This window comes from Melospiza melodia, chromosome 24, assembly GCF_035770615.1.
Source record: "Melospiza melodia melodia isolate bMelMel2 chromosome 24, bMelMel2.pri, whole genome shotgun sequence".
Classification (NCBI taxonomy): Eukaryota; Metazoa; Chordata; class Aves; order Passeriformes; family Passerellidae; genus Melospiza; species Melospiza melodia.
This window is the reverse complement of record NC_086217.1, coordinates 6,315,881-6,324,647: the sequence shown is the minus strand read 5'-3', so window position 1 is coordinate 6,324,647 and position 8,767 is coordinate 6,315,881. Positions and strand designations below refer to the sequence as shown.

The 8,767-nt window shown below is 45.6% G+C and overlaps 1 protein-coding gene across 1 annotated transcript in view; it reads left to right on the top strand.

The window, feature by feature from the left end:
* LOC134428818 (myosin-13) overlaps nt 1-8,767 on the top strand; it is a 33,613-nt gene continuing 24,846 nt past the window's right edge. The window contains exons 1-14 of the mRNA XM_063175818.1: nt 1-204; nt 301-444; nt 536-692; nt 1,229-1,256; nt 1,347-1,458; nt 4,859-4,951; nt 5,048-5,111; nt 5,201-5,299; nt 5,395-5,498; nt 6,389-6,527; nt 6,943-7,061; nt 7,160-7,309; nt 7,393-7,563; nt 7,896-8,193. Of these exons, the coding sequence (XP_063031888.1) occupies nt 1-204; nt 301-444; nt 536-692; nt 1,229-1,256; nt 1,347-1,458; nt 4,859-4,951; nt 5,048-5,111; nt 5,201-5,299; nt 5,395-5,498; nt 6,389-6,527; nt 6,943-7,061; nt 7,160-7,309; nt 7,393-7,563; nt 7,896-8,193 (1,882 nt within the window). The remainder of the gene's footprint in view (nt 205-300; nt 445-535; nt 693-1,228; nt 1,257-1,346; nt 1,459-4,858; nt 4,952-5,047; nt 5,112-5,200; nt 5,300-5,394; nt 5,499-6,388; nt 6,528-6,942; nt 7,062-7,159; nt 7,310-7,392; nt 7,564-7,895; nt 8,194-8,767) is intronic.

The following is an 8,767-nucleotide window of genomic DNA, read 5'->3' as shown; positions in this document are numbered from 1 at the left end:
ATGAGCTCAGATGCAGAGATGGCCATCTTTGGAGAAGCTGCTCCCTACCTAAGGAAGCCAGAGAAGGAGAGAATTGAAGCCCAGAATCGCCCGTTTGATGCTAAGACAGCCTGTTTTGTAGTAGATGACAAGCAAATGTATGTGAAGGGCACCATACAGAGCAAAGAAGGTGACAAAGTCACCGTTAAAAAATATGATGACACAGTAAGTGATACCATTGTTACTCCTATGGGATCACCCAGTACAGACAGTTCCCCATTTTAGATTTCTCCTGTTGTTCCCTTCTCTTTTTCTTGCTAGACTGTGACTGTAAAGGATGATGAAGTCTTTCCCATGAACCCACCCAAATTTGACAAAATCGAGGACATGGCCATGATGACCCACCTGCACGAACCCGCTGTGCTGTACAACCTCAAAGAGCGTTACGCAGCCTGGATGATCTACGTAAGTGGCAGCAGCAGCTTCCTCTGGGCAGCCTCAGGAGCTGCTGGGCCAGGCTCAGGGCAAGGCAACGTGCTGTGTCCCTTCCTTGCAGACCTACTCGGGTCTCTTCTGCGTCACTGTCAACCCCTACAAGTGGCTGCCGGTGTACAACCCCGAGGTGGTCACTGGCTACCGCGGCAAGAAGCGCCAGGAGGCCCCTCCACACATCTTCTCCATCTCTGACAACGCCTATCAGTTCATGCTGACTGGTGAGTTACTTGGCAAGAGTGGAAAACCCTGATATAAATAGGGCTGGCTATTTGGTCAAGGAATTTTCGGTTCTTCTCAGTGGTCCCATAGTCCTACAGCACAACGCAAGATCACACCGTGAAAATCTTGATGGTTTCAAATCATCAGATAATAAAGGAAAAGCTGTAGCTGGCTCTATGGCTTTGTGCCTCCTCTCTTCATAAGGAATTTAAAAGAGGAACACAGCAAATAATCTGATTATAATTAAACAGTATTTAAGCCACGATCTATCCGTAAAAGAAAAGAAATAGTAAGTGGGAAGCCTTGTAAAGAATCACTGCTTGAAGTTAAATTTTGGGCTACTTCATCCCTGTCTGTACCCAAAAAAAAAGTCCAGATCCAAACTAATGTGTATTAATGCATCACTTACCTTAGTTTGTATGAAGGTAATAAATACTGGTATAACACAGTTCTTTCCCTTGAAGTCAGTTGTGTCTGGGGAACCAACATCCTCCACATCTCATTTGAGCAACTCTTTCTGTGATTTTGTTTTCAGATCGTCACAACCAGTCAATCCTTATCACGTAAGTATGTTCTGGTACGAGTGACAAAGCTGACAGAAAAGTGATGATGTTTCCTGTTTCCCTTAATAATTAATAGTTTTGTTCCAACAGCGGAGAATCCGGTGCAGGGAAGACTGTGAACACCAAGCGTGTCATCCAGTACTTTGCAACAATTGCAGTCACTGGTGAGAAGAAGAAAGATCCACAGCCCGGCAAAATGCAGGTATGACATCAGCTCCCCCTTCTAGTATTTGCCAACACTGAGGAGGAAGTACCAACGTGCATTTTGGGGCTGCAGGAATATCTAAAAGCAGGAAGTGCTGTGCAGCTGAGATCACAGTCAGGATGCACAACCCAAGCACACCTATGCTCATTTATCCCTGATGCCCAGCCTCAAATCTGCTGAATTCTTATAAAACCATTTTGTCCATGTAGGAAAGCCTCTATTTACACGGGGAGTCTTTACCAGGGAAGGGGAGATAATGTTAGACAGCAGCTTTCTCTGTGCTGGTTGTCCATCTACATGTCTATCCTTCAGTGTCCTCGGAGATCCACAGCACCTGAGTGCTGAAGGTGAAAAGAGAGCAGCTGTAGGTACACAGGAATTGGGGCTGGGCTGTGTGTGGCACAGTTTGGGGTCATTGGGCTGTGTGTGGCACAGTTTGGGGTCATTGGGGCTGTGTGTGGCACAGTTTGGGGTCACAGGGCTGTGTGTGGCACAGTTTGGGGTCACTGGGATGGGGCTGTGTGTGGCACAGTTTGGGGTCACTGGGCTGTGTGTGGCACAGTTTGGGGTCACTGGGCTGTGTGTGGCACGGTTTGGGGTCACTGGGCTGTGTGTGGCACAGTTTGGGGTCACTGGCTGTGTGTGGCACAGTTTGGGGTCACTGGCAGTGGGGCTGTGGCCCAGCCTCATCCCCAGTGGGTGCAGCTGTGAGCAGCAGGTGAGCAGCACTGACTGCAATGAGCCAGGGAGTGCCCAGGGGTGCTGAGCAACCACCACAGGGAGCAGAGGGCACACAGGGGCAGTGCATGAACACAAGGCTAAAGAAGAGGAAGGGCAGATACTTGAAGCCTTCTGAAACGATTTGATGTCACTCTGTATGGACAAATGCTTCTGAAATTGAATGGTGACACTCTGTGTATCGTGGCCATCTCAACTACCACACCTGCTGTGACAAGAAGTCAGTTCCCATTGGCACATGGCTGTGCCATTCCTGGCCCTTGGCTCATTCCTGTTGGCAGGGAAGTGCAGGAGGTCTGCACTCCAGAGTGGCTGTGCTGAAGTTAAGCATCATTTCACTTGCATCAGGCAGTAGCTTCCACTGGCTGGTTTTTCTGTCTGTGGTCAACAGAATAGCCCAGAGGGACAGCATGGAAAAAGGGCTGGATTTGGGACAGCTGGAACCACTTCCCTGACAGTCAGAAAGTCACCTCAGAAAGGATCCTTGCAGGAAAAAAAGTGCATGCCTCGATGTCCCTTTGCTGAGCAGCACAGCTGTTGCAATCTGAGCCCACTGCTGCATTTGCAAGGCACAAACTTCATTCCTCATCACACAACAAGCAACAAACACCCTTGTGGCACAAGTGTGTGCCAACACAGCCTGTGAGATGCTCATCAAAGCGTGGGACATGTGTCAGCATGTTATTTGAGTCCCCAAGGGCATAGTGGAGCTTAAGGAGATTCCAAGGCTGAATATTCTTTCACTCAGAGGCAGGTGTCTGTGATTGATGGGTTGTTGTGGCCAAGGCAAGTTCATCACAGGCACTCTTTCCATCAGCACCATGTTAGAATCTCCTGGGCTCAGCTTTCATCAGCTGCTCACTATGCCAGACTGATCTCAGAAAAGCTTCAAGACAGCTGAGACATGTACAGGCCATGTGTGATAGAAGGAAAATCACCTGGCTCTCAGACTGGCAGTAATCTGTTCTGCCCTCTTCTGAGTATTCACAGAATATTTTTTAGCATTCCAATCTCTGTGACAATAGTCACAGAGACTATTACAAGAACATTAAATAAAACAGGTTATGGTTCTGTGTAGCACAGCTTTCAGTGGCAGATACAAGCTGAAACCAGATGCCAGGCAATGGTACAGGAGTAAGGGACATGTGTAACAGCATTTCCTCAAAACATGGTCTCAGCCTCCAGCACTTTGTCACCCAGCCTGTAAACAGGACTCCAGAATGAACGTAAGGAAAGAATTGCCATGTTCTTCCACACTGTTATCCATGTACAGTGCTCCTGTTTTAGTTCCCTGGTTACAGCTGTGCATTCAAAAGAGGCTTGGTGTTGGTGTAGTCAGCTGCACTGACATGTCCCTCTCCTCTCCTCTCCTCTCCTCTCCTCTCCTCTCCTCTCCTCTCCTCTCCTCTCCTCTCCTCTCCTCTCCTCTCCTCTCCTCTCCTCTCCTCTCCTCTCCTCTCCTCTCCTCTCCTCTCCTCTCCTCTCCTCTCCTCTCCTCTCCTCTCCTCTCCTCTCCTCTCCTCTCCTCTCCTCTCCTCTCCTCTCCTCTCCTCTCTAGAAGACATTATTCTATGGATAAGATATTTTGTTTTAAAAAAGATACAGAGCTTCCTATGCTACTGTGCTGCTTTAATTTTAGAGGTCTGTCTTCACAGCGGATTAACAAAATCTAATTTAAACCTGCTGTGCCATCTGCAGACAGTGCTGGGAACGGCAGTGCCTCTCCCCTGTGCTCAGGGCTGCACAGAGATGCAATTACTGCATGCACAGAGATGCAGTAACTGAAAAGGTGCTGCTCACCTTTCATCTGGCATAAACAAATTTATCTTTTTTTCCTTCTTATTCTTGGTTTCCCATCTCTTTTTGAAATTATCCCTGGCAACACTTTCACGCCCAGGTTATGTAGGATCAGTCATGACTATGTTAGAGTCAAACTAGTGACTCTATTTCCTGGACTGTATTGCACCAAAAAGGAGAGAATACTGTCACAGATGCTTTTTTCCTTCCATAATTTTCCTCTTACCAAGAGAGATACAGCACAATATCAAAATTTACCTGTTGATCATTCTTTCTGCAGTAATGCAACAGGGAAAAAAAAAAAGTAATTGAAGAGTCTCTGTTCTCTGCTTATCTAAATCTGGATTTGAGTGTCAGGCTTTGTCCATGTCTCAGTTTTCAAAGAATGTCAAGAGTTATATTCCTGCATTCAAGAAGGCTGCTGTTGTTTGAATGTAACTGCAAAGTTTTACATTCTCCCTTGGTAGGTGTTTCCTACCAAAGTCTGTACTTCTCAGGCTTGAGCAACCTTCAAAAAACCTTCCAGATTTCTCATATTTTCTTCAGCTGTCAAGACTTTTGTGAACAGGAATGCAGAAACAGCTCTCATACAGGTTTCAAATGCCCTGAACTCCACTGCAGTGACTTTGTATCTGATACCCAACATGTGGTATCAGGTATAAGAAACAAGCAAAACACAGATCTGTCTTTCAGCACTCTTCCCTTTGAAACCCATGGAAATATCTGTGAATGTTGGCTGATTAAGAACTCTGTTAATTTTTAGGTTTAAATCATGTGTGACGTGTAAAAATTTTCTGTAATATCCTTTTTGCAATATTTGTTAATTACTAAAGTGATAAAGAAGATTTTCTTCTGTGACTAGGGAACTCTGGAGGATCAGATCATCCAGGCCAACCCACTGCTGGAGGCTTTTGGCAATGCTAAGACTGTGAGGAACGACAACTCCTCACGCTTTGTGAGTTCATTTCAGATTTGTTGGAAGGAAGACATTTAATGCAAGTCTCATTCATTGATTGTCATAACCAATGGTTTGATCTGCTCTGCTTGATAGGGAAAATTCATCCGGATTCACTTTGGACCAACTGGCAAGCTGGCCTCAGCAGATATCGAAACCTGTGAGTTGGAGCAACTCAGTGCAAGCAGAATTGATGCATTTTCAAACTCAAATTTCTCAGGAGACTAACAGCACCTCTCTTTTGGTTAGATCTCCTGGAAAAATCCAGAGTCACTTTCCAGCTGTCCAGCGAAAGGAGCTATCACATTTTTTACCAGATAATGTCCAACAAGAAGCCAGAGCTCATTGGTGAGTGCCAGCAGTGCTGGGCTTGGCTCAGTGAGTGCTTTCTCTTGCCACTGTGACCTCCCCAGTGCCACTAAAGGTCACCCACACACCTGCAGATCTCCTCCTCATCTCCACCAACCCCTATGACTTCCTCTACGTGAGCCAAGGAGAAGTCACGGTTGCCAGCATTGATGACAGCGAGGAGCTGCTGGCGACAGATGTGAGTAGAGCAGATGAGACATAAACTTTAAGGAATTTAGAGATTTTAGAGGAGCTAAGATTTTAGTTAGAGATAAGCTTGATTGGAGTTAATTAAAATAAATGGGTAGGCCTTGATGAAGTTAATTATTAGTAGTTAACTAATAATTGATTGCTTGTCAACACAATGTTTGGTTAGCTGGGTTTATAATGAAGAATATAGAAACTGCTAAATAGCTTTTAGGAACATAAGACAATTGTAGGCCTCCTCTGTTCTGAAACCAATTGAAGTTGGGGAATGGGAGTTCTACCAAGGGTTCATTTGTCATTGAAAGGGTAGAAAGGTAAGAATGAGGAAGATTTCAATTACTTCCTCATTTTGGGACCCTTCCCCATGGAAGGGACTACGGACCCATTTCAAGGAACAAGCTATGTATGCTTAGTAGCTTTTGAACTAATTACCGTACAAAGCAGGGAATGGGATGTACCAAAGTGATGAATATATATTTGTATTTTGGGTACTCAATACTTGTATAGATAAAAGGACTCTGTGATCACCTGTAAACTGCAGTGTGTATTTGGGAGTTATCCCACAATAAACATACACCTTCTAACATTAAACTGTTAGAGAATTTTTGTCCATCACAGTTGGATATCGGTACTAGATCAATATCCATATTTCCTTAATAAATCACAGAGCACAGCAGAGCTGAGCAGAGCAGAGCAGAGCACAGCAGCCCTGCAGCCAGCCCAGCTGCAGCCAGGGGGGCCTGGCCAGGCACACCCAGCACTGCTGGCCTAGTGCCATGGGACTGGGATGGTTCTGGACACAGCACAGGCAGGGACACAAACCCCACCTGCCCCTTGTGCTTCGGCCTTTGTGCTTTCCCAACCTGCCTGTTGCCCCTGCAGAATGCTGTGGACATCCTGGGCTTCAGCCCTGATGAGAAGGTGGGGATATACAAGCTGACAGGGGCTGTCATGCACTATGGGAACATGAAATTCAAGCAGAAGCAGCGGGAGGAGCAGGCGGAGCCGGACGGCACAGAAGGTAGGGCTGATTGCAGAGTTTGCTTGTGAACTGCACCAGCAGAGAGCCAGCAACCCAACCCCACAGAGTGCCCAACTCTCTGAAAATTATTTTCCCTTCCAGAAATTAATTTTTATAAAGATTGCTTCAAGTTTCACAAAGTCTGTAATTTAATTTATGCTCTACAAGGAAACAGAAAGACATACAACTTAAGCATTGCTGCAGCCCTTTATGCATGGACACAGGATTGTGTTGCAGCTGAGATGTTGCCTTTGGAGCAAGGGGAAAATTCTCCATGACACTGGAGAGAAGCTTCTCTTGATAACACATGAATTTGACTTGTGCCAAAAGTAGGATCCTTGTAACAGAAACATCCCAGAGGACCAGGACACTTTTCTTTGTCCCTTCTGACCTCATTTGCTATTTCTGGTCCTAGTGGCTGACAAGGCTGGCTACCTGATGGGTCTGAATTCTGCTGATTTGCTCAAGGCTCTCTGCTATCCCAGGGTGAAAGTCGGGAATGAATATGTAACCAAAGGACAAAATGTCCAACAGGTATACAAACAGCCCATCAGCTTTTCAATTTCTTCAGTGTTCTCTCAAATTTAAAGCTGACTCAACATTTGTTACTGCCGTGGCTGTGCCTCTTACAGGTGTACAATTCAGTGGGTGCATTGGCTAAATCAGTCTATGAGAAGATGTTCCTGTGGATGGTTGTTCGCATCAACCAACAGCTGGACACAAAACAGCCCAGACAGCATTTCATTGGTGTCCTGGACATTGCTGGCTTTGAGATCTTTGATGTGAGTTACTGCAGGTACACTTGCCCACTGAGGGCTGCTTGAAACTAAATGGCTCTTACTTTTTTGGTATTTTGAATTTTTAGTTCAACAGCCTGGAGCAGCTGTGCATCAACTTCACCAATGAGAAACTGCAACAGTTCTTCAACCACCACATGTTCGTGCTGGAGCAGGAGGAGTACAAGAAGGAGGGCATTGAATGGGAGTTCATTGACTTTGGCATGGACCTGGCTGCCTGCATTGAGCTCATTGAGAAGGTGGAAAAAATATTTTCATTGTAGGAGAATACATTTCTTTTATGATAATTGATTTTACTTCAGTCATTCTTGAGGAAATGATGCATTACTGTTGAATTACCTTTTCACATCAAAATAGGCAGCTTATGAAACCAAAGCTTTTGGTACAACAGTTGTCTCTGCACAAACAATGATTTCCTCAACAATGTAGCTGGGGTGGAAGGGAGAATGCCTACACAATGTTCAATTGATGACTTTAACAACTGCCTTTAAACAGTGAGGTGAACAGAGAGGAGCAGTAATGGCTCCCCTCCCCACCACTTACCTCCTTTATGTGTTCATATTTCTCCCAGCCCATGGGCATCTTCTCCATCCTGGAAGAGGAGTGCATGTTCCCCAAGGCAACTGACACCTCTTTCAAGAACAAGCTCTATGACCAGCACCTGGGCAAGTGCAGCAGCTTCCAGAAGCCCAAGCCAGGCAAAGGCAAGGCTGAGGCTCACTTCTCCCTGGTGCACTATGCTGGAACAGTGGATTACAACATCTCTGGGTGGCTTGACAAGAACAAGGACCCCCTGAATGAAACTGTTGTGGGGTTGTACCAGAAATCATCCTTGAAGCTGCTGTCCTTCCTCTTTTCTAACTACGCTGGTGCAGAAGCCGGTAAGTACCTTTTCAGCAATGGCCAAAAAGGCAAAAATCAACTAAAGCCTCCTTCTGCTTCTCCTCTCAGTGGTATACTCAAGGCTACCAGCCCCTAAGGTGACCTTGTGTGCATCCAGATATGCCAAAGCTAGGACACCAGCATGCAGAACTGTTGGAAACACCACATTTAAGTGCTGCAGAGAAATAAAGCACAGCAAGTCCAACCCCAAGTGACAGGAGGTGTATGTTTCCTGACTGTGCTGTGAATCACCTGCCTGCTTACTCAGCCACTAGACAGAGGCCAAATAAATGTGCAAAGTGCAAGCATTTTAGTCTTTTCACTTCTTAGAGTTTTGTTTCTTGAGGGGAACTGGAAGAACAGAAAGGTGACCATGGCATGATTTTGTATCCAGCTGAGAAGTCCTGGTATTGTAATGGGAAAAGAGACAGAGAATAAATTTAGAAGTCCTCTATAAATCTTGATTTAATTGGCTTCACAGTATAACAACCATGGAAAGACACTGAGCTGCTTGGACTTGCATTTCTGTGACTAAAATTTGCTTCCTGTTGTAACTCAGAA